The sequence below is a fragment of the Dasypus novemcinctus genome, chromosome 13 (genome assembly GCF_030445035.2).
Source record: "Dasypus novemcinctus isolate mDasNov1 chromosome 13, mDasNov1.1.hap2, whole genome shotgun sequence".
Lineage (NCBI taxonomy): Eukaryota > Metazoa > Chordata > Mammalia > Cingulata > Dasypodidae > Dasypus > Dasypus novemcinctus.
The window spans coordinates 52571312-52595584 of record NC_080685.1 but is presented as its reverse complement, the minus strand read 5'-3'; the positions used below and the strand labels follow the sequence as shown (position 1 = coordinate 52595584).

General features: G+C 35.5%; 1 protein-coding gene across 3 annotated transcripts in view; it reads left to right on the top strand.

Moving 5' to 3' along the window:
* The window catches only part of RC3H1 (ring finger and CCCH-type domains 1), an 88082-nt gene extending 68417 nt beyond the window's left edge, over positions 1-19665 (top strand). Inside the window, exons 10-20 of one of the 3 annotated variants that reach the window (XM_004484763.4) lie at positions 2072-2353; positions 2535-2749; positions 5024-5394; positions 5877-6044; positions 10670-10822; positions 13778-13991; positions 14415-14505; positions 14594-14726; positions 16227-16370; positions 17343-17458; positions 19298-19665. In XM_004484763.4, coding sequence (XP_004484820.1) covers positions 2072-2353; positions 2535-2749; positions 5024-5394; positions 5877-6044; positions 10670-10822; positions 13778-13991; positions 14415-14505; positions 14594-14726; positions 16227-16370; positions 17343-17458; positions 19298-19448 — 2038 coding nt within the window. In that variant the 3' untranslated portion in view covers positions 19449-19665. Of the gene's footprint in view, positions 1-2071; positions 2354-2534; positions 2750-5023; positions 5395-5876; positions 6045-10669; positions 10823-13777; positions 13992-14414; positions 14506-14593; positions 14727-16199; positions 16371-17342; positions 17459-19297 lie in introns of all 3 variants that reach the window. The other 2 variants (XM_004484762.4, XM_058310152.2) reach the window with 2 other exon arrangements.
* The last annotated feature ends 4608 nt before the right edge of the window (positions 19666-24273 follow it).

Here is a 24273-nt window from a genome sequence, read left to right as displayed (position 1 = left end):
CATTTTTTCTCAGTGCATACTTTGGTTTTTGTTTCATTCTTAGTTTTTAATACGGCTCGCTGTATCCCAAGGCATTTGAGGACAATGAAACTCTTCCAAAGATTTTTCAGTACCCTTCTCCAATAAGTTTTAGAAATAGAGATTTCAATAAAAATATTTTATAGTAAAAATATTAAATAGCACAATTTTGTAGTGTTACAAATTTCACATATTCTCTAGAAATTTTATAGTCCTACTGCTTGAGATTTTATAGATTTTATCTCATTGTGATGGTTTTGCTCTATAAAGTAACTGAATTAGTGAATAATTAATTAGTGAATAATTAACCATTGCTTCTAGAGGAAATAACAGGTTTAAGTTCCTGTGAGCCCTTGGTTACTTTTCATCAGCCAGTCCATATATAAGCTTGTTTTACGTGTGTTTCTGTTTAAAGATATTTTTGCTTCCTCAAATTTACATACAGTGATTCCTTTGGAAGTCCTTTGTTTCACCAGTCTTTTAGAGACTGCCCCTTGTAAACACCAATAGTTAAACTACCCCATTGCCTTCAGAACCTCAAGCACATTTAAACAGTACCTCTGAACATAAATTTAAAAGCAAGTTTAAATTATTAGTCACATTGGACAAGTATTTGGAGCTCATTAAAAGGATACTGATTCATTAACATTGAAGTCTTGGCTAGCAGCACTAAAACTCAGGCCTGAACAAAGTTTATCTAATACATGAATTTTCTTCATTTTGTGTAAGGAACAGCCTTATATATAAGCTTAGAAGCACTAAATAGCAGTTCAGCACCAGGCTTTGGGACCATTTTAAACAGCAAAATCTTCCACAAAAAAAGCACATAAATGCGAAAAGCGGCACTAAATTTACCATGAAAAGAAGACTTCTGTTCGATATGAGAGCTGAAAGAAGACAGAGCGTTACCTTGTTCAACCTCAGCTGGGAATATGTGTGTGGCACAACTGAAATATTTTTCAGCATGTGTCTGTGAATGAGTGCAAAAGTGCATTAGTATTGATTCAGGGGTTGCAGATACATTTTATTTTATTTTTAAAGATTTTTAAATTTTTTAAGTTTCTCTCGCCTTCTCCACTGTCTGCTCTCTGTGTCCATTTGCTGTGTGTTCTTCTTGTCAGTAGTACTGGGAATCTGTGTCTCTTTTTGTTGCGTCATCTTGCTGCGTCAGCTCTGTGTGTGTGTGGCGCCACTCCTGGGCAGGTGCACTTTTTTCGTGCAGGTGGCTCTCCTTGCGGGGCGCACATCTTGTACGGGGGGGCACCCCCACGTGGGAGGCACCCCTATGTAGCATGGCACTCCTTGTGCTTGGCAGCACTGTGCATAGGCCAGCTCACCACACAGGCCAGGAGGCCCTAGGTATCAAACCCTGGACCTTCCATGTGGTAGGCAGACACTATATCAATTGAGCTACATCTGCTTCCCAGATAAATTTTATTGTGTAGATAAAATACAAATAAGGAATCCACAAATAGTAAGGATTTCACATACATACACAGGCATGCTTTCAAGTTGAAAGCTGGGCCAATGTTTAGGAGAGAAAATTTCTAGGAAATAATGTGCTTGGAATCTTTTCCTTTTGTATCTGCTTTTTAAAATGCATTTTGGTTCTTTGTTTTGCTTTTAGATTTTTGGATTTTGGAGTGTAACTTTGCTTTTTTTTTTTTAAAGATTTATTTTTATTTTTATTTAATTCCCCTCCCCTCCCCCGGTTGTCTGTTTTCTGTGTCTTTTTGCTGCGTCTTGTTTCTTTGTCCGCTTCTGTTGTCGTCAGCGGCACGGGAAGTGTGGGCGGCGCCATTCCTCGGCAGGCTGCTCCCTCCTTCGCGCTGGGGGGCTCTTCTTATGGGTGCACTCCTTGCGCGTGGGGCTCCCCTACGCGGGGGACACCCCTGTGTAGCACGGCGCTCCTTGCGTGCATCAGCACTGTGCATGGGCCAGCTCCACACGGGTCAAGGAGGCCCGGGGCTTGAACCGCGGACCTCCCATGTGGTAGACGGACGCCCTAACCACTGGGCCAAAGTCCGTTTCCTAACTTTGCTTTTTTTAATAGATTTCGTAAAATGAACAAACGCCTGGTTCCCAGAAGACCCCTGAGTGCCTCTTTGGGTCAACTTAATGAGGTGGGCCTGCCTTCAGCAGCTATTCTTCCAGATGAAAGTGCAGTGGATCTGCCTAGCAGAAAACCCCCTGCTCTGCCAAATGGAATTGTATCATCAGGGAACACAGTAACACAGCTGATTCCACGAGGGACAGACCCCAGCTATGACTCTAATCTGAAACCAGGAAAGATAGATCATCTGAGCAGTAGTGCCCCTGGATCTCCTCCTGACATGTACGTTTTTCCTAACTTTTGTTTAAAGTTTTTTCTTTCTAAACAAAGAAGAAAGAAGGAATAATCAATGTTTTATGGGGAAAAAATGGTGGGGAGGAGCTGGGCTTTATTTTGTTCTGTTTTTTTTTTTTTTTTTTTTTCAGAGACTTTAAACTTACTGTGAACAATCTTATTCCATTAGGTTAGAATCAGTCCCTAAGAGTATTTCTGCCTTACCTGTGACTCCACATCCTGTACCTCCAAGAGGTCCAACAGACCTGCCTCCCATGCCTGTCACCAAACCACTTCAGATGGTACCACGAGGTTCTCAGTTATATTCAGCACAACAGGCAGATGTTTATTATCAGGATCCTCGAGGAGCTGCTCCACAGTTTGAACCAGCACCTTATCAGCAGGGTAATGATCTTTCATATTTGTTATTCAGTTTTCTTACATGTGATGAGAACTGTTCAGTTAAGAGTGATTGTAGTTGCAGTACTGTACTTAAATAAATGTAATTTTTTTAATACTTTGGAAAAACAAGTATTGTGTTCAACGAAATAGTATGAAATAAATGAAATAGCAAACCTATAGAAACAAACTGCCCTATCTACTGAAAAATTTGTTTGTTAAATGTGTTCATATATATGTGCAAATAAAAGTCACCAAAGTAGATAATGGAAATTCCCTGAGTAAGGCAATATATATCCCCCTGATCAAAATTTTCTACAAGCATGAAAAAGGATTATTATAATGGGTATAAATTAAGCACACAGTACATTTTTCTTCCTTTTAATTTTCACCTAATGTTTGTTTTTTAATTTTAACTTCTATACTCCTGGGCCCCAATAATGTATATAGACAAAAATGCAGCATACATACTATTAGAGTTAACAGTGTATAATCAGTATTATTAGTAAAGAATAGAAAAGCTGTTCATAAGAGTATGTATATGTATATTAATAAAAATTAAATGTTCATTTGTGGTTAGTATTAGTGTGGTAGAAATTCACTGACTCAAGGGATTTTTAATGCAAGGAATTAGGTGCCTTAAATATTATTTCATTAACATCGAAGTCATGGCCAATAGCACTGTAACTCATGTCTAACATGAATAGTCTCCATTCTCTGTAAGGCACAGCCTTTGTGTGCTTAAGAACACTAAACAGCACATCAGCATCATGCTTGTAGACCATTTTAAACAAACCTTAGAATCCCCAACAAAACACACAAATGCAAAAAGGGGCACTAACTTACCAACAAAAAGATACTTGTGTAAAAGCTAAAAAAAAATGGCAGAGCCTTGTCTTGTTCGATCTCAGATGGGAATATACATGTGGGACAACTCAAGTTTTTGTCTGCTCTGCGCATGTCTGTAAATGATGGCAGTATTGATTTGGGGGTTACAAATAAATTTTAGGAAGTAGGCAAATTCACAAATACCGAATCCATAAATAAGATTGCACACATGCAGACACATATACGTGCAAGCATATTTTCAATATCTGTTTCTTAAATGCATTTTAATTATTGGCTTTGCTTTTATATTGAGAACTTGAAGAATCAAAAAAAGAGTTTATAGAAGAAAAACCATAATTGGGAGTATTGAGAATAGAAAGAAAAATTAAATCAACAGGGGTAGATTGGAAAGATAAGAGATCAGAGTCTAAGATGAGTTAGGAAGCTCTTATTAATCTAGGTGTAAGTGTTGAGTAAGAGGAAGTGTAGTGCTATTATTTTTAAACTGGGAAACTTGAAGGTGTTTTCCATTTCTTTTTCTCAAAGTTGAAGAACAGAATGTTCTTCACTACAGTCAGAAGAGTAGTTTTAAGTTGATAGGGCTTAATATATGGAAAAATATGATAAAAATTGATGTGTATATTTATTTTGACCATCCCTTGTAGGAAAAATCCAACTTCTTTTGTTGAGGTAGCCATTGCGTAACCTTAAATACTCAGTGTATCAGTCAGTTCAGTTGCAGAGAACAGAAACCATTCTAGTTATATTAAGCAGAAAGGGGTTTAATGCAAGGAGTTAGATGCCTATAAAATAGGAACTGCTGGTGAAGCAGGTATAAGCTGGACCTCCAGGAATGAGTCCCATAACAATACTGCAGAACTGTCCACCAGTGTAGCCTGTTATAATGAAGAAGGAGTAGAAGTAGGAGAATTCTGTCTTAATTGATATCTCTAGTATCACATTGCTTGAAGCATGTCTGGAAATTGGGAAACTACTACCACAAGTGTTGTCACAAGAATTTTAGAACCATCCATTAGCTACTAGATCTGCACTAGCAAATGGATCTTTTTTATGCCACATCTCTTTCCAGTTAACTCAGTTTCACGTTCAGAACTTGTGCATGTAGTTCTTTGTGGAACCTGATCTTCAAGGAAGCCTGGGAAATACAGTTCTTAGCTTGTCAGTGTCTGCATTGCATTAAGACACACCAGAAATGGATTCAAACAATTGAAAGAACCAATTTACTGTTATAGATTATATTTTCAATGACTTTTAAAGATAATTTTGTTAGTTTTTTTCCCCCAAAGACCTGTTTAAGCGTAGGAAAAAACTTCTGAAGAAATGAGCTGACTATTAAATCTTTTATGTATGACTATTTTAAAAAGGGAAAATCTCATATAGAAAGATAGATTGGTTCATTGTTGCTTTTGGTTCCTCTTTTGTATTGTACAGGCATGTACTATACTCCACCACCACAATGTGTGTCCCGCTTTGTCCGACCACCGCCATCTGCTCCTGAACCTGGTCCCCCCTACTTGGATCATTACCCACCCTACCTCCAAGATCGTGTAGTAAACTCCCAGTATGGCACACAGCCACAACAGTACCCACCTATGTACCCACAACACTATGATGGTCGGCGAGTATATCCTGCTCAGTCTTATACAAGAGAGGAGATTTTCCGAGAAAGCCCTATACCCATTGAGATTCCACCCACAGCACTACCATCGTACGTACCAGAATCCAGAGAAAGATACCAACAGATGGACGGTTACTATCCAGTGGCTCCTCATCCAACTCAGATCAGACCTTCGTACCTCAGAGTATGCTGTATTTTTTTTATTAGTTATTACAGACATAAATTGATGATCTCTTTCAGTGATTCCTTATCTTTTTACCATGGTAATAACTCTTTGAACAGTCTCGTTTATGAGAAAGCGTCTTTCTTTTTGTTTTGTTTTGTTTTTCATGAAATTTGGGTAGTTTTATTGTTTTGTTTTTAACTATTAAAGCTTCTCCCTCACCACTAGTCTTTCTTAGTGTCCAAAATTTAGATGGTTTTGTTAATATGACTAGATCTATTTGGAAATGTATTGTCTTTGACCAAGGAAAAGAAACTGAAATTTAGCTCTTTGGAGGCTCCTGAAAGTTTGGGGGGATGGGAGTGGCATTTTATTTTAATAAGTCTGTGTATTTCTCATTGTCTAGATTGATATCCAAGCTGCTTCTTATTTAAAATACAAGCTAAATGAATTAATGTGTTTCAAAATCATTTTTTGATTTTAACACATCTTTCCATTTTCAGGAGCCTCCTTATAGCCGGCTTCCCCCTCCTCCCCAGCCCCATCCTAGTCTAGATGAGCTACATCGCCGACGAAAGGAAATAATGGCCCAACTAGAGGAAAGAAAGGTTATCTCTCCACCTCCTTTTGCACCTTCACCAACACTGCCTCCTACCTTCCATCAAGAGGAAGTAAGCTTATCATTTTAGTCCTGTTTATCAGGTTTTTCTCTTACCAGTGTTTTGTGTGTGTGTGTGCGCGCGCCCTGTTTAATAAGTAATATTTGCCTATTCCCAAGATTATGAAAATATTTTCCTGTTCTAAAAATTTTATTATTTAATTTATGTTTACAGTCCATCTAGAATTGATTTTTGTATACAGTATGAGTCAGAGTCCTTTTTTTTTTTTAATGAGGATAGCTCCATTGGCCCATCATCATTTAATGGAAAGCCTATTCTTTCTCCCTAGTTCCCAGAGTAGCTTTTGTTATAGTTATTAGGAGACCATATAATTTTCTAGACTGTTCTGTTTCATTGATCTTTTTCTCTATCTTTGCACCAGTACCATATTGTCTTAATGTACTTTTATAATAATAAGTCTTAATATCTAGTAGTATGTTTTCCAGTTTTATTGTTCAGAATTGCCTTGGCTGATCTTGGCCCTCTACACTTCCAAATACATTTTAGAATCATTGATTTTACAAATATATTTACCACCATTTTGATTAGTATTACATTGACTCTCTAGATCTGTACTATTCAATATGGTTGTCACTAGGCAGATGTGATTATTGAGTGCTTGAAATGAGGCTAGTCCAAATTGAGATGTGCCGTTAGTATAAATATTACATTGGGTTTCTTTTAGTTAAAGAAAGAAAAAAGAAAATACCCCATTATAATAATCATGTTAGGGTGACAATATTTAGGATATATTGGGTTAAATAAAAATGTTATTAAAATTAATTTCACCTGTTGCCTTTTTAATGTGACTAGTACAAATTTTTAAATTACATATGTGGTTCATATTCTCTTATTGCTTCTTCAGATCATTTTGGGTACAACTGATACCTTTACAATGTGAAATCTCCATGGAAGTTATATATCCCTCCATTTATTTGTATCTTTACTTTCTTTCAAGAATGTCTTTTAGTTTTCTGCATCTTGCACATCTTTCATTAAACTTATTCCTAGGAAACTTAACGATTTTTTAAGCTATTTGAAATGGAATCCTGTTTGAAATATCATATCGTACTTTACTAATATATGAGAAATTCCATCGATTATCCATTGACCCCTGTTTTCAGCAGGCTTGCTAAATTTTCTTATTAATTCTAATGTTTATTACTGGGTTCTTTTGAATTTTCTGTGCACACAATCTTGTCCTCTGTGAATTATTGACCATTTTATAAATAAGAGATGCCCATTTTTGTTAACTCGTTAATGAGAGAACCAGTAGGATGGTAAAGCTGGTTCAAAGAATAGGAGAAACCAGGATACATAGTTCATGAACAGGAAAAAAAGAATGTTGAACTAAGGGCTTAGAAAAAACTGGTTAGTATCCTTCAGGACAATAAACCATGATTTGGGGGCTTATTTTAATTATATTTTTACAGAACAATACTAGTAGTTATCATGAATGGCTGTTGTCTTTTTATGTATTTTTCTTGTTCAGTGTTACTAGGGATTTATCAGTTTTATTCATTTTTTTTTCAAAAAGTCAAATTTTTGTTTTGCTGGGGTTTTTTTTCCTTTATTGATTGCACATACTGCCTCATTTTTGTTTTGTTTTGTTTTTTAAAGATTCATTTGTTTATTCGCTCCTCCCCCTGCATTGTGTGCTCTTTGTGTCCATTTGCTATGTGTTCTCCTTTGTCTGCTTACATTCTCATTAGGTGGCTCCGGGAACCAATCTTGGGACCTTCTGGAATGGGAGAGAGGCCATCATTCTCTTGTGCTACCTCAGTTCCCTGGTCTGCTAAGTTTCTTATTGTCTCTCCTCTGTGTCTTTTTTTTTAAGATTTACTTTTTATTTCTTTCTTTCCCCCCTTCCCCGCGTTGTCTACTCTCTGTGTCCATTTGTTCTGTGTTCTTCTGTGACCGCTTCTATCCTTATCAGCAGCACCAGAAATCTGTTTCTTTCTGTTGTGTCATCTTGTTGTGTCAGCTCTCCGTGTGTGTGGCGCCATTCCTCGGCAGGCTGCACTTTCTTTCATGCTGGGCAGCTCTCTTTACAGGGCATGCTCCTTGCACATGGGGCTCCCCTACGCAGGGGACACCCCTGCTTGGCACCGCACTCCTTGCACACATCAGCACTGCGCATGGGCCAGCTCCACACGGGTCAAGGAGGCTCGGGGTTTGAACAGCAGACATCCCATGCGGTAGGGGGATGCCCTATCCATTGGGCCAAGTCCACTTCCCCTCTGTGTCTCTTTTTGTTGTGTCATCTTGCTACATCAGTTCTCTGTGTGGGCCAGCTCGCCGCACAGGCAAGCTTACCTTCACCAGGAAACCCTAGGTATCAAACCCTGCACCTTCTATATGGTAGACAGGAGCCCAATTGCTTGAGCCACATCCACTTCCCCTCATTTTAGTTTAAAGTGTGTATATGGTTTTTTTTTTTAAAGACAAGTTTTTTCAGGAGGGTTGCAGTTGATGTTATAAGGAAAATGTCTTGCATCCTTTATTAGAACTATGATTCTAAACAACATTGCTAAGTGACAAATTATGAATAATGAAAATTGTAAAGTAAAATGCATCACACATAGTAAACATTAAATTGCTGGATCTGTGAAAGTGATCTACTAAATAGAAATTGTTCACAGTATCTAGCTTTCCTAGCTAAACAATTTAAATGGATTTTCCACAATCATACAGGTTAATTAGTGAAGTCATAACATTTCTTTTTTTAGAGGCGGTGGTGAGGGAGGCTCAGGATGGAACCAGTTTATTCTTTTTTAAAATATATATATATTAAAGATATTTAGATTATATAAATGTTACAGATGGACTCCCATGTGCCCTGCATAACATCTTTCTAATAATGTAATTGTACAAGATAAACAACTTGTATGATTTTTTCAAAAATTGCATTTAAAGATAACCTTGACCTTGTTGTCATACTGTTTTGTAGAAAATGTGGAAATAATAGGACATGAAAAGTGAGCTGACTTTGGAATAAAACGTACTTAACTTTGAGATTCAGCTGTGTCATTCATTGTGATATCTTTTATTAGTTACTCAGCCTACCTGAACCCTGAGGCTTAGTTTTCTCTGTTTATAAATCAGGTACTACAATACTATTTCTAATGGTATGGTGAAGATTAAATGAAATATAAGTATCTGATACATAGCTATCATTTGGTAAATAATAACTATTTTTATATTTACTTCCAATACAAATTATTATAATACCTGGCTATTTTGGAACTTTAGATTCATTACTGACATACAAAGCAGTAATTTTAAACCTTAGTTCTGATTATAAGAAACTTATGCATAGCTGTACTAAATTCATACATTATAGGAATATATAATATAGGAAGAGAAGGTTCTTGAAAGTCCCATTTCCTATATAACTTCTATCAAGTATTTATATATTCTTTCAGCTTTTTTCTATGTATGAATTAACACATTATTTTTAATAGGATCATTTAGTAATACACCTTGCTTTGTTTGGTTTGGTTTAAGTTTTGTGTTCGTCTGTTTACTTAAACCAATTATCCTGGATGTCTTTCTTTGTCATCACATTCTTTTGAGCAGTTGCCTAATACATTATGGTCAGAGGAAAAAAGGAGTATTCTTAGTAAGTTATGTTTTTAAAAGACTCCCTGTTCTATATGAAGTATCTAAGTGGAGGAGGGATAAAAAAGAGATGAAATTTTTTCAAATAATAGTAGGACATAGAAAAGGAAAGAGATTATGAATAATAGAAATAAGCTGTGGTTAAAAATAAGTGATACTGGTAAAAAGCAGAATATTTGTCAATGTAGAAGGCAATAGTGACAATTCAGAAAACACAGTTGTATGGGGAGGCATAACGTATCTTTAGATGTACCAGTAGCCTCAAGTTATATCAGTATATCAGTGTGTATCTTGTGATAAAGTAAAAGGAGCATTAAGATTCTAGTGCTAGCACTACCCCATACTCTATAGGTCTGGTCAAATCACCTATCTGTTATGTGTCATGAACTTCAGGAATACATGAGAGAATGTACATGAAAGCACTTTGAAAACTGTAAAACATTGTACAAACATGAATCCTGAGATTTTAATAAAAATAAATTATCCCTAGAATAGCTATTCCATTATTAGATAATGTCAGAACTCATTCTGAGAGAAAAGCAAATTTAATAGATAGGAATTAGGAATTATTCTTATTAAAGAGATTTCATTAAAAAGTTGCTTTACTACATAGAACTTCTTAAATTACATTGTAAATTATTTTTAATGTTCTTATTTACCTGGGATGTTATTGACAGAAATAGTGAGGATCATGTTAGCAATACTATGGCCTGGTACAACTTAAGTGTTGCTTTATCTAATAAAGAAGTAGATGAGCAAACCTCAAAACTCCTAGCTTGATTCCTTGAAAGATATTGTGATACTTGTTCTTGACCTTCTGCTAACCAAGAGTAAAGATCAATTATCATTTTTCACATATTTTGTTTTGCGTAGACCATAAAAATCTATTGTGTTAACACTTAGAAACCAAATAATCATCAGTTTGTTGCTTCAGCATGATGTTCTAAGAAATTCCCTGGTTTCTCTGCCTTGTTACTCATAAACCCATTCCCTTTTTTGTTTTGTTTTACCTGTAGTTTTTGGATGAAGACTTGAAGGTAGCAGGGAAATACAAAGGAAATGATTATAGCCAATACTCTCCCTGGTCATGTGACACCATTGGCTCCTACATCGGAACCAAAGATGCAAAACCCAAAGATGTTGTGGCAGCGGGGAGTGTGGAAATGATGGTATGTGTAATATTTAATCCATAATTAATGTAAATCAAGGTAAACAGATAACTCCCCATTATAGTTTAAGCACAAATAAGTGAACTTTGCTTAGAATTTCAGACAAAGTTCTCGTACTGCAGTTGAATTATATTTACAGTGCGGTTTTGTTTGTTTCAAGTGTAGATAAAAATCTTTCATTGTTTTTATTTAGGCAGAGAAGAGCATTTGTTACATTTCTGTGCAGCCAGCAATTTCCCAACAGCTATTTTGAATCAATATTAAGTCATCTTGCATAATTAATGAAGACCTGTTTCTTCACCAAATAGATTACAACTCTGAAGTTTAAACAACAAAGATGAATCTACTGAACAATAGTAGAATCATAGAATAAGATTTGAAGCTGCTTAACCTCCCTAATGTCATTTTTCTCCCTCCGTCCTTCCATGGAAGTAACCTCTATCCTGAATTTAGTGTTAAAAATGTTGTTTTGCATGTTTGTAGAACTTACGTAAATTTTGTGCCTCAACCAGCCTTTTACTCAGCATTGTTTTTGAAGTGCATCCTTATTTATGCCTATAGCTTAAGTTCATTTGTTTTAACTAAATTATCAGGTATCACTGAATAAATATATCACAGTTGGTTTATCCATTCTCGTATTTATGCACATTTAGCCTATTTGCAGTTTTTCACTATTTGTATAGTGCTGAAGTGAACATTCTTGTGTGTCTCCTTGTATACATGCATGAAAGCTATACTTTAAATGTAGTATTGCTCAGTTGAAAGGTATGCCTTGACTATTACTCTGAAACTACTCACCCTTACTAAACTTTAAAAACCCTTATCATGTTTGAATATATACATCAATAAAAAATAAAAAATTTAAAAAATAAAAATAAAAAAACAAAAAAACCCTTCTTTAGGTTATTATATAGATTTTCATCAAAAGATACATACAGGGAAGCAGATGTGGTGCAACTGGTAGAGTATCCGCCTACCATATAGGAGGTCCAGGGTTTGATACCCTGGGCCTCCTGGCCTGTGTGGTGAGCTTGCCCATGTGCAGTGCTGCTGCGCTCAAGGAGTGCCATGCCATGCAGGGGTGTCCACTGCATAGGGGAGTCCCAACACACTAGGAGTGTGCCCCGCAAGGAAAGCCACCCCGCACAAAAAAAGCACAGCCTGGCCAGGAGTGGTACTGCAAATATGGAGAGCTCCCACAGCAAGATGATGCAACAGAAAAAGACATAGATTCCTGGTGCCATCAAGAATGCAAGAGGACACAGAAGAACAACACACAGCCAATAGACACAGAGCAGACAATATGGGGGAAAGGGAGAGAAATAAATAAAATAAATTTTAAAAAGATGCATACTTTTCTAGTTGGCCAAGAAAAGACCAATCCTTGGTAATAGAAAGACTTGAATGCTAGTAAAACTATAAATGAGTGAGGTGATATCTATAGCATAAATATGTTTGTATGCCAACCAAAAAGAAGAATAAAGGAATATAGAGAAGGGAAAAGCAAAAATGAGCCTTTCCTTTTGTATTCCTGTGGTAGAATTAGAGAAACATTGTTTTAGGCCATGGTAATAAGCAGTCTCTCAAGATTAGGAATGAAAGGAGAAAGGGACTGTTGCTTTATACTAGGCTCTCCGAAAGGATTATTATATTAAACTAAGGTAAGTATTAGCAAAATAAAACTCATTATCTTAAATTAATTAAAAAAAATTATAGTATTTGCCAACCCAACCTTGATATAATTGAATGTCTGTCAAATAAAGAAGTTTGAAACTTTGTTCTAGCTCTGTGCTTCTCAAACGTGAATGTGCATTTGAATTCCTTGAGGATCTTGTTAAAATGCAGATTCTGAGAGCAGATGTGGCTCAAGTGGTTGAGCCCCCACCTCTCATATGGGAGGTCTGGGTTTGGTTCCCAGTGCCTCCTGAAATAAAAAAAATTAAAAAAATAACAGTAAGAAGCAAAACAAACAAAAATACCAACTCAGGGAAACCAATGTGGCTCAGTGGTTGAGTGCCAGCTTCCCACATATGAAGTCCTGGGTTCTAACTCTGGTCCCCGGTACCTCATTAAAAAATACTCAGTGGTTGAGCACCAGCTTCCCACATATGAGGTTCCAGTTTCTAACCCTGGTCCCCAGTACCTCATAAAAATTAAAGATTCTCATTCAGTAAAACTGGAACAGTGCCTAAGGTTCTGATTTCTGACAAGTTCTCAGATTATGCTGATGTTGCCAGTTGTCAGACAACACTTTGAGTAGCAAAGCTCTTAAAGTGTTCTTTCTTTTTTCTTTTTTAATTTTTTTCTCTTCCCCCCTCCGTTGTCTACTCTCTCTGTCCATTCATTGTGTGTTCTTCTGTGTCTGCTTGTATTCCTGTCAGCAGCACCTGGAATCTGTATCTCGTTTCTTTGTTGCATCTTCTTGCTGCATTAGCTCTCCATGTGTGTGGCACCATTCCTGGGCAGACTGAACGTTTTTCGCGCTGGTTGGCTGGCTCTCCTTACGGGGCACACTCCTTGCACTTGGGGCTCCCCTACGTGGGGGACACCCCTGCATGGCATGGCACTCCTTGTGCGCATCAGCACTGCACATGGTCCATATCATCACCACAGGTCAGGAGGCCCTGGGTTTGAACCTTGGGCCGCCCACGTGGTAGGCAGACACCCTATCCGTTGGGTCAAATCCACTTCCCAACAGTGCTTTTTAAACTACTGAGTTAATGAAATTGATTTCGTGGGTCATGGTCAACTATATTTTAATGAACTTGGATGACAAAATAGAAATACAAGTGTGCATTGCACATAGTAAGACTAAATATATCTATATAGATGTTTGTTTATATGCTGGGTCTTGATATATATTTTTCCTGAGGGAAGAGGTCTATTATAGAGCTAGCAGGAGTTTTGTTAGAGATCTGTGTGTAAGGTGACTTTCTAATTTTACTTTTTTATTAGAATGTGGACAGTAAAGGAATGAGAGACCAGCGATTAGATCTTCAGAGAAGAGCAGCAGAAACCAGTGACGATGACCTCATCCCATTTGGAGACCGACCAACAGTGTCTCGGTTTGGTGCCATCTCTCGAACTTCCAAAACGATATATCAGGGTGCTGGCCCAATGCCGGCTATGGCACCTCAGGGAGCTCCCACAAAATCTATTAACATTTCGGGTAAGAATCTAGAGGATTCATATTCATGATTCCCAGTACCTTCCTGTTCCTCATTTACTATCATCGTTTTCAGTGATCTTCAAAGGCAGTGTTTCTCAACTCGTCCATAGAATTATCTATAACAGAGATAATTACAATCAGGAAACTTTAAGAGTGTATGTGAAAATTGCCTATGTTTCTTTTTATTTTGGTAGTCTCATGTTTTTATTATATAATACATTCTCATTATAAAAACATTCAAAAAGAAGAAAAAAATACAAAGATCAAAGTTTCAGTGGGAGAAAAACAAAACAAACATTAATGCCCCATTACCCTTTTGATCTTTCTAGATAGTTGTGCCTATGCCTTTTAGAATATGGCTATCTTAAAAGCAGAAACAAATCTATAAATTACATCATGCCATGGTAAATCATTCTCTTATAGATTATAGTCCATATGGAACCCATGGTGGCTGGGGAGGTTCTCCATATTCACCTCATCAAAACATACCTTCTCAGGGACACTTCAGTGAAAGGTATGAGTCATTCTTTTTACTTTACAAACTTTAAAATTGTTCGTCTTTAGACTTAGAAATTTATTCCATGCTTTCTTTCCAATCAAAGGGAGAGAATAGCTATGTCAGAAGTGACCAGTCATGGAAAACCCCTTCCGTCTGCTGAGAGGGAACAGCTACGACTAGAATTACAGCAACTGAACCATCAGATTAACCAACAGACCCAGCTACGTGGACTGGAGGTACTGTAGATAACTTTTTCATTCCAATTTTTAAGGGTTCTCAAAAAAGATTTTAAAGGGAAAAACTTAGAGGGACTATGAAGACAAAACTTTAAGGTATCTTTCTTAAGAGTTACTATATAGGTGTCCATTTTTCAAAGAATTCAAGTATTGAGTTCAGTTCTGGGACATTAGGGAGACTTAAAATATCTGTTACCCAAGAATAGAAAATAGATTATTCTAAATTTCCCAGTGGAGCTTATATTCCCTCATGGCTCATTTAAGTTTTTTAAGGAATATAGTTTTTTATCAGCAGATGATTTTTTAAAATTTTCCCTCATTTCCTTTTAACCTCCACATTTATAAGTCTTTGAAAAGTAGAAGCTTAGAACTTTGACTTAAAAAAGCATACTTCCTCTCTAGCACAACTTTTCATTATGTAGTCCTTTACAGTTTATAAATTACCATATTTTATTTGACTCCCACAGTGTCCCTGACAGGTAGGGTAGGGATGGTATTCCCATTTTACAGGTGAATGATGAGTTTCACAGAAGTTGAAACATGAACCTAAATCTTCCTACTCCAAATCTAGTGTTCTTTCCACCATGCTTTGTCTCATTTAGAAAAACAAAATATCAGGAAGCAAAGGATTTTTAAAATTCATAAATGCCATGTAAGGAAGACTAGGTTTTATTTTATACCTTTCTTTATGTGGGAACATATTCTTTGAATATGGAAAACTCAAGACACTCTAACAATAAATACATTGTTCCTTTCTGGAGGGAATAAAAAGGTATTAAAGCATTAGTTCTACCAAAATATCTCTATAAAAGGACTCACTTTAGGAAAAATCTTAAATTTTATTAGGAAGAACAGTAGGAGATTGTTTTTTGTTTTTTTGGTGTTGCTTGTTTGTTTGATTGATTATATCCATCTTTTAGTTCATTAGCTTTTTTAAGATTCTGATCTTCAGCCCCAAAGGGCAATATCTCTATACTGTTAAATCATGGTCTTTTGTTTTAGTTGAAATTTCTAGACCCATTTCCTGTCCCAAAAGATAGTAATATAATTTGGAAGCTTGCCACATACGTAACTTACTGTGATTAAAAGTTTGTTGTAATCACTGAGGTTTCGTTAAAATTAATTACAGGATTTACTGTGGAGAAAACCCCCCAAAAAATAAGAGGAAAAGATACACATTTGTAGCTAACTTCTCTTACAAATAAGAAGAAAAAAGAGTAACTTATACCTAAATTTAAATGATTAATGCCTTTCACTAAGTTTGAAACCCCTATTTTTTTCTTTCCTTTTTTTTTTTTTTTTTTTTAAATTCAAATGTTGCTCAAAGAAAGAGACACTATCTTATAGTTGCATCATTTTAATTGGAAATACCTGAGTGATGAGCTTTACAGCTGTGGTCTGAGATTGAGCCTAGTCATTCTGTGTATGGTGTGAAGTGTGTTGAGTTGTATGTGCTTGGATTTATGCACTCAGGCTATTAGTAACAGGCTGGTGTTGCAGAGGGAGGCGAACACCCTGGCAGGCCAGTCACAGACCCCACCAGCACCTCCAAAATGGCCTGGAATGATCTCAAGTGAGCAGTTGAGCTTGGAACTGCACCAGGTGGAAAGGGAAATTGGAAAGAGAACCCGGGAACTGAGTTTGGTGAGTTTTATGGTGAGAAAAGCAAGGGAAGGGGAAATAAAAGTTTCTGTGTATCACAGAACTCATGGCTCTTTCCCTAGAATCTTCACTCCAAGGCACCCAGGTAAATGTCTAATACTTAGGATAGGTTTCATAAAAATACCCTGCCTCCCTATTTTATCATTCCTTTCCTCATTCACATTTGGTTTGGGTGGGTTCTTTGTCTTGAGATTCTGCATTAAGAAACACTTTTCAGGAAAACAAGGTAATTAATAGGAAATTCTTAAATAAATTTCTTCAAAACATACTGATTAATCAGTTTGGGAAGCAGAGGGGAAGTTGCTTGCTATCTGGCTATAAGATTATGTTATATAAAGACATTTTACATATTATTTATATAAAAAATATATTTTATATATTAGTTATATAAATAATATTCTAGTTTTCATAGCTCTTAAGATATTGATGAACTATTTTTTGTTGTTGTTATGAGTGAGATACAATCTGCACATTCATTCCTGTAGAATTGTATCCAGGGATATGCTTAGGGATATGTATTAACATTAATTTTAGTAAATTTTTTATCTTAGATGATTAAGCCAATTCCCCAGATTGCATGGTATTTGATTTTTGCTGCATAGTTTTCATGTTCTTTTAAGCAAATAAATTGGATGTTCAAATTTTCTCAATAAATATAAATATTATAATTTGGTTTGCTCTTTCTAAGTTGTCTGTTTTTCTGTGAGATTTCTTCATGTTAGTTTGAGGTATTCTCCCCCGTGTTTCCAGCTTGGATAGTAAGTAAAAGTGTGTTGTACTCTCTTAAGTTTGTACCTATCTCTTTTGGTCTTCCTGTTTCTTTGGTCATTTTCCAAAACTAAACGTGATTTCTGGATCATCAGTTTGCTTATGTTTCTGTAGTTGGTCTCTTCTGTTAACACCATTAGATTTCTGTCTATGCATAACTGAATTTATTTCCTTCTCTTTTCAAAGGAGAACCAGTGTTCTCTGGACACAAAAAGCAAATTGAATACCAGTAAGCAAGCAGAAAATGGACAACCAGAAACACAAAGTAAGGTTCCAGCTGAGGACCTTACATTGACATTCAGGTAAAGAAAGGGACATTCCTGAGCCTAATTATGTACACATAAAACAGGAAAAATTTCATATTATCTAGTCATGTCCGAAATACCCTCATAAATATGATTTTTAAAATATCCTGTATACATTGAGAAAAGAATATTTTTACATAAACCTAGGGAAGTTAGATCCATAGTTGAGTTATCTGTTAACATCTAATGAATTAAATTTTCTGTTTCCAGCTCTTTTTCACCTTCCTTTATTTATTTTAAATGTAGCCTTATTTTTTTTTATTATAAAAGTAATGTAAACTCAGTGTTTTAAAAAATGCTAAAATGAAAAACAAAAGTGAAGGCACCTCCTTTCCTTTATTTTCAATATATTACAAAAAATAGGGAAATTCAAAAAAAATTAGAAAAAGACAAAGAAAAAATTTAAAAATTATAATGTTATCACCCAGAGATAACCAACATTTTGATGTCAATCTCTTCAGCCTTTTTTAAAAGTGGGGTTTAAGCCCCTTGCTTGGTTTTTACAAATCTAACCTCTTCCCCCCTACCATTTTTTAATTTGGTCTATCCCATATCGTCTAATACTCTTCTACAGGTATGAAATGATACATACCAATTCATGAACAGCCCAGTAAACATGGTAGTTAAGTCTTGGCACATCTTTAATTCTTTCCTTAGGATATTCTGAGACTTTTGATGCATAGTCCTGAGTCCTAATAGTTAATAACAAGAATTTCTATGCCTTCTTGCTTTCAGATTTGGGTGTTAGCTGTTTAAATTCGTGCATTGTCCTGGGTTCAAAATAAGTTCTTAGACAGTTAAACTAGTAAAACAGAGGTTGGCAAAACTTTTCTTAAAGGCCAGATAATAAATAATTTTGGATATGGACCTTACAGTCTCTAATTAACTAAACTCTGACACTGTAGCATGAAAGCAGCCATAAGTAATAACATAAAGAAATAGCACCTGTGTTTCAGTAAAATTTTATTTACAAAAATAGGCAGCTGGCAAGCTGTAGTTTGCCAGCTGCTGTGCTAAATAAAGTATAGAAATGGAGCTATAAATTAAAGTTTGAAATCCATCCATATTTTTTTTTTCATATAATAAACTTTAGAGAAGTTTTCGATTACAGAAAAGTTACATTGTAAGAATAGGGGATTCTGTGGGGAGGTTTTTGATTACTACATCAATCTCTTTACTTGTTACTAGTAGTCTGCTGAGATCTGAGATCTCTGATACCTTCTTTTTTTTTTAATATATTCTTTAATTTTTAAAAATATATAGTTCACACAAAATGTTACATTGAAAAAGTATATAGGAGATTCCCAATGCCCCACTCCCCACTCCCCTCCTCCCCTCATTTCCCACATCAACAGCTACTTTCATTAGTGTGGTACATTCATTGCAATTGATGAATACATTTTGGAGCACTGCTGCACAGCATGGATTATAGTTTACATTGCGGTTTACACTCTCTCCCAGTCCATTCAGTGGATCATGGCAGGATATATAATGTCCTGCATCTGTCCCTACAATATCATTCAGGACAACTCCAAATCCTGAAAATGCCCCCATATTACACCTCTTTTTCCCTCTCTCTGCCTTCAGCAACTCCCGTGGTTACTGTCTCCACATCAGTGATATAATTTCTTCCATTGCTAGAGTCACAATAATTCTGTAGTAGAATACCAGTAAGTCCACTCTAGCCTATATTTTATTCCCCAATCCTGAGGATTCTGGGATTATATCCATGTATTTTTATATAGTACTAAAAGAAAGGACCTGTTCATTTTATTCTGCTAAATAATCATTTTTCTCTTTTTTTAAATTACAAATTTTTTTTTTAACTGTTAACAGTGATGTACCGAATGGATCAGCCTTGACACAAGAGAACATCAGCCTCCTATCAAACAAGACCAGCTCTCTGAACCTTTCAGAGGACCCTGAGGGAGGAGGGGATAACAATGACTCCCAGAGATCAGGAGTTATACCCAGCTCTGCTCCCTAAAATATGAAGAGTCCTACTTTTATCTTCTCGTGCTCCTAATCAATTTGTGGGGTTTAGGGGTAGGGAAGCAGATAACTTCTAAACCTTTCTGTAAGATTGGTCAGAGATTTCCAGGAAAAGCACCAGAGGCAATGTGCACAAACACCAGTACTAAAAACAAACCCTGCACATAGTTCACATTAATGCATTTTTTAATTTAAGAAAAAGAAAAAGAAAATTAGCAGTATCTGCAAGCAATTCAGATTAAATTTGTTTTTGTTCTGTGAATGAACTTTATTTTAATAACTTTGGACGCCTTGGATCCAGGGCTTTAAAAAAAAAAAAGATATTATATATATACTCTGTTTGATTAATTGTATGATCTTAATGAAGTAGGTTTTTCTTGTATTTTGGTATTATTACATACCCAGTGTATAATTCTTTATTCCTAAATCTTTCCAACTTTCAGAACCCCGTAAACTAAAACAGATAAAAAGCACTGGCCTTTCTAAGAATTCTGAGGTGCTTGAGAAACAGAAAATAAAAACAGCATTAGAATGAGTTATTAGAAAATGTGCAGCAAACCAACTTTTCCCAGAGTTGTTATTCAGAAACTATATGCTAATTTTATATATAATATGTTTTTCTTATGACATTAAAAACTTGATGTTTTGTTTAGGAGAGTTTATTTCTTGTTTTAACTTTGCAGAGAAATGATTACTAGACAATTCATTTTGAGGTCCCTGTTTCCATTACCACTGACATCTTTTCATTCTCTTAATATAATAAAAAAGTCAATTTAATGTTTGAATTTGACTAGATTTAGGAAATTGAGTTTATTCACACTGCAAAGACATGGCTGGTATGTTGCCCTGTACTGAGCTCCTGGTTGTAAATTTGGAGCTTTGCTTTTCAGATTGGGCTTCTGCTGAAATCACAGAATGATCGAAAACTGGAACATCAACCATGTTCTAAAACTGCAACACTTAATTTGAATGTAAAATGAACAGAACTGTATTATTTTAGTGAATGTTTTTGTTTTACTCACAAAATCCAAAAGTATAAAATAAAATCCCTGCATATTGGAGCCCTGACTTTCAAAAAGCTTTGGCAAATACAAGCCGGCTAGGTTTATCTTTAGGATAATTTATGAATTGATCAGTTGTTGCTGCTCAGAATCATTAGCACAAGTAGATAAGGTAAAAACCTAGAAATCAGTTTTCATAAACTTGGCTTTACAATATTGAAAAGTTTTTTAGTGAAAATGTTAAAAAGAGTAAGAAAGAATTTTTTTTTATTATTATTTAGTTCTGCTGCACATATTCTGATACCACTCATCTATACCGAACTAAGACCTTATAAAAGAAGTTTAGTGGGGATTTTTTTATATAGTCATGTGTCCCCTGTCCCGTTTGCCTGATTTTTATTTACCTTTCTGGATTATACTACTAAATCAGAAAGCACTGGTTATGTAATAAGTTACTGCATTGCTTTGGTTGGGTAAAAGCAAGAGTTTATATTTTACTTGTTTCTTTTTTTCTTAACCCTTAACTCCTGCTGAGGCCTTAACAACCTCAGTCTAAGCTCTGTGTCCATCATACTGTTAACTGAAACAAATTGGGGGGAGGGGGGAGGGTAATACAGTCCTGCCATTGCCTACCAGTAGGAGAGTCCAAACTGAACACTCTTTTGAGTAGCAATTATTTAATTTGCCCAGTCAAGGCACCGTGTTTATATACTATTTCACATTGAATTTGATTACGCCCTACAGACCTGGCTGGTCAAGGATTTGATATACACATATTGGCTTGGGATTCGAGCTTTCTTTTTTATTTAAATAAAAATTTATATATATATTATATATATACATATATACATAGCTATATCTGTATATATATTGGATATGTTTTAAGGATTTTTTCGCATGAGCGCAGCTGTTGCGATAAAATGACTGATTGGGAGGTAGAAGCACTGAATGAAGATGAGGTGTTTTTTTCAGTTTATGTCCATATTTTCCTCTTTCATGCATGACTTTTTTTCTTTTCTTTAAACCATCTTACACATTTACTGTTTAAATTTTATTGGGAGAAGGAGAGAAACTTTTGTATGTCTGACAGAGTCCCAAGATTTTTTCATTTCTTTGCATAACCACAAAAGGCAACATTCTTGGCCTCCAACCTTCTGTATAGGCAGATGTTATTTCTCCTTTGGACATGTCAGATAATTCCTAAATTTTATAATCAGTGGTTCAATTTGGAACTCATAAAAACAGAATTTCAGGGTATCGATTTTGTTAAAGTTCAGAATACAAGTAAATTGCTGTTCTGGGTATCTGTTGAAACCCCTAATTGCTCAACTACTGTTGTTCTTACTTTCTTCAAATAACACTTTCTCACTTTCACCATTATGATTTTGTGAGTTAGGCAGGAGTAGGAATTAATTTATACAGTATTCCTATTCTGAAACCCACCGTTTAAACTTAAAATAGTCTCTTTCACTTTTTAAGTATTTTAATTTGGGGAAAAAATAATCTCCTAAATTGTAGCCTGAATTCTAGCTGTAGAGTCCCCCCCTCCCCCCTCCCTTTCCCAAGGCCGACCCTTGAGAGGCAGTCTAGTTGGGCAGAGAGGCAGAATAATGATATACTGTCCCATTTTGCCTGTAACTTATTTGGAAATTCCGTCATTCTGCCTTACCTCATGAAAATGCGTACAGCTTTTACCCTAGTGCTCATCAGCAGGTTTAGGAATGAATGAGATAAAAACCCAAAGTCTGTGAGGTTTTTTCCTTTTCTCTGTGATATACTTTGTGATAAGATGAGACTGTAAGGGTAAATGGCCTGTTTGGGCATAGCTGCTTACCTCTTTAACTGCTTTTTTTTTTTTTTAATGTCAGTCTGTGAAAGGCATTGATTTTTTGGCTTTCTTACTTTATTTTTCCTTTAGAGACAGTTAAGACATTAAACCAATCAGATAGGAAATACAGCTTTTATACTTAACTCTAAAATATTAATGTCTTCTAAAGATGACTTCATTTGCTTTCACTGAATTCAAAGGGAAGACTGAACAAATTCTGAGAGGGTTAAGGTAGGAATAACAAGCATTGTGTTCACTGCTGTTTAGATAATAAAGCCAGTATTTTATTATGGCAAGGAATATAATAATACTTCTACTTACTTTTTTTTTCAAAGGAACTCTGTAAAAGAGTACAAGAACTGGGAATAACATATCTTGGTTTAGTGTCCTGTCTTGTATACAGTTCTTTTGCCTTATTTTTAGATACTGTTATAAGATAAGATCAATAACTGCCCTTTCTTGGGTAATTTAGAAAGGCTGAAGTGACCAAAGATCCATTCCTTGTTACTTTTCTAATTAAAATGAAAACAAATGAAAATAGTTACAGCATAGGTTTCTAGTAGTAGTATTTAAATGTTAAGACACTATCCATAATATGAGCTTCAGTTACTCAGAATATATAAAAATTATTTGGTACAGCATTAATGTGGGTGATTCCCTTCTCCCATCTTATTTCCCTTCCCTTTTCCTGTTCTATCCCATTTATTTTATTTTATTTTTTTGCATAAAGAACAGAAAACTGGTATGATTCTCATTTGCTACTTTGAATATGTAACTTCATTAGACTTTCTATAGATCTTCAGCATTGGAGCTTAAAGTTTAGCTCCTAAATTTTTTATGAACATATTTTTTTTCCCTGATCCTTTTCCATCCTGCCAGTCCCCCTTGACCCACCCACCATCCTCCCCAATCTGGAACAGTGACAGTTTGCTGCCTCAAAACAGAGCATTCAAATGAATTCGCTTAGCCAATAACTTCTGTGAAGTTGCCTTTTCTAATGGTGTTATTACTCAGTGATGCACACATGTGGTATTTGCCCTACTGGTAGGCAAACAAAGGTCTGGTTAAGAATGGAAACCTGCTGTTTTCTTTAAAGGAAAGCCAAAGACTTGTGCTTTACTCTGTTTTAGTTTTGGGGGAAGTAGTAGCCATTTTGATTGTGAAACCATTTTAAGTCTTTGTGAATTTATTGTACTGTGCAAGTACATTTACCCAAAGTTAACTGTTAAAGTTAGCTGGCCTTATAAAATGTAGAAGTAATGAAAATTCATCAGTTTCTCTAAACCAGTGAATCGCGTCTTTTAAAATATTGTGTGTAAGCAGTCCTCACCCTTTTCCCTTTATTTTGAGATTATCTTACTATGATAGCATTTTCTGTGTTTTTATGTTTTGTTTTGTATTTTTCTTGTGCCTAAAGGACAATCTGTTATTACTATGATCAAGTCATTGGACTGGGTAAAAGAAATCTTGAACATGTTATATTATGTGTTCAGATTATATTCAATTTGGAGAAAAAGATTCTTTTCACTAAACAGTATTTAGTTGCTGTAACATAAACAGATAATGATGGGTGGAGGTCTTAACATCTCTTCCACTTTCTTTCTGCTCATTTTAAATAACTGAGTAAAGGTTTCATATATAAAATCTATCCTTAAGTACCTTTAATAATTTACATTTTATAAAAACTGTAGTCCAATTACTCTTTAAGAGAAATTAAGCTGCCTGGCAATTAATTGTACTGTTTACTTAGATTTTTACCCTAAAAAAAGTCTAAAGGTGTTTATTTTTCCTTGGTAATACATGGTTACAGTATTGCACGATGCCTTCTTCCCCTGAAAAATCTGCCTATTCTTTTAAATAAAATCATGCAGGTCTGAACTAAAGTTTCACTTTCAACATTAGGGATTGAACAAGCAAGCAGTTTACTACTGACATCATTTTACCTGAGTCCCTATTTTGCTGGTCCACATTTATACCTTTCTACCTTGGGC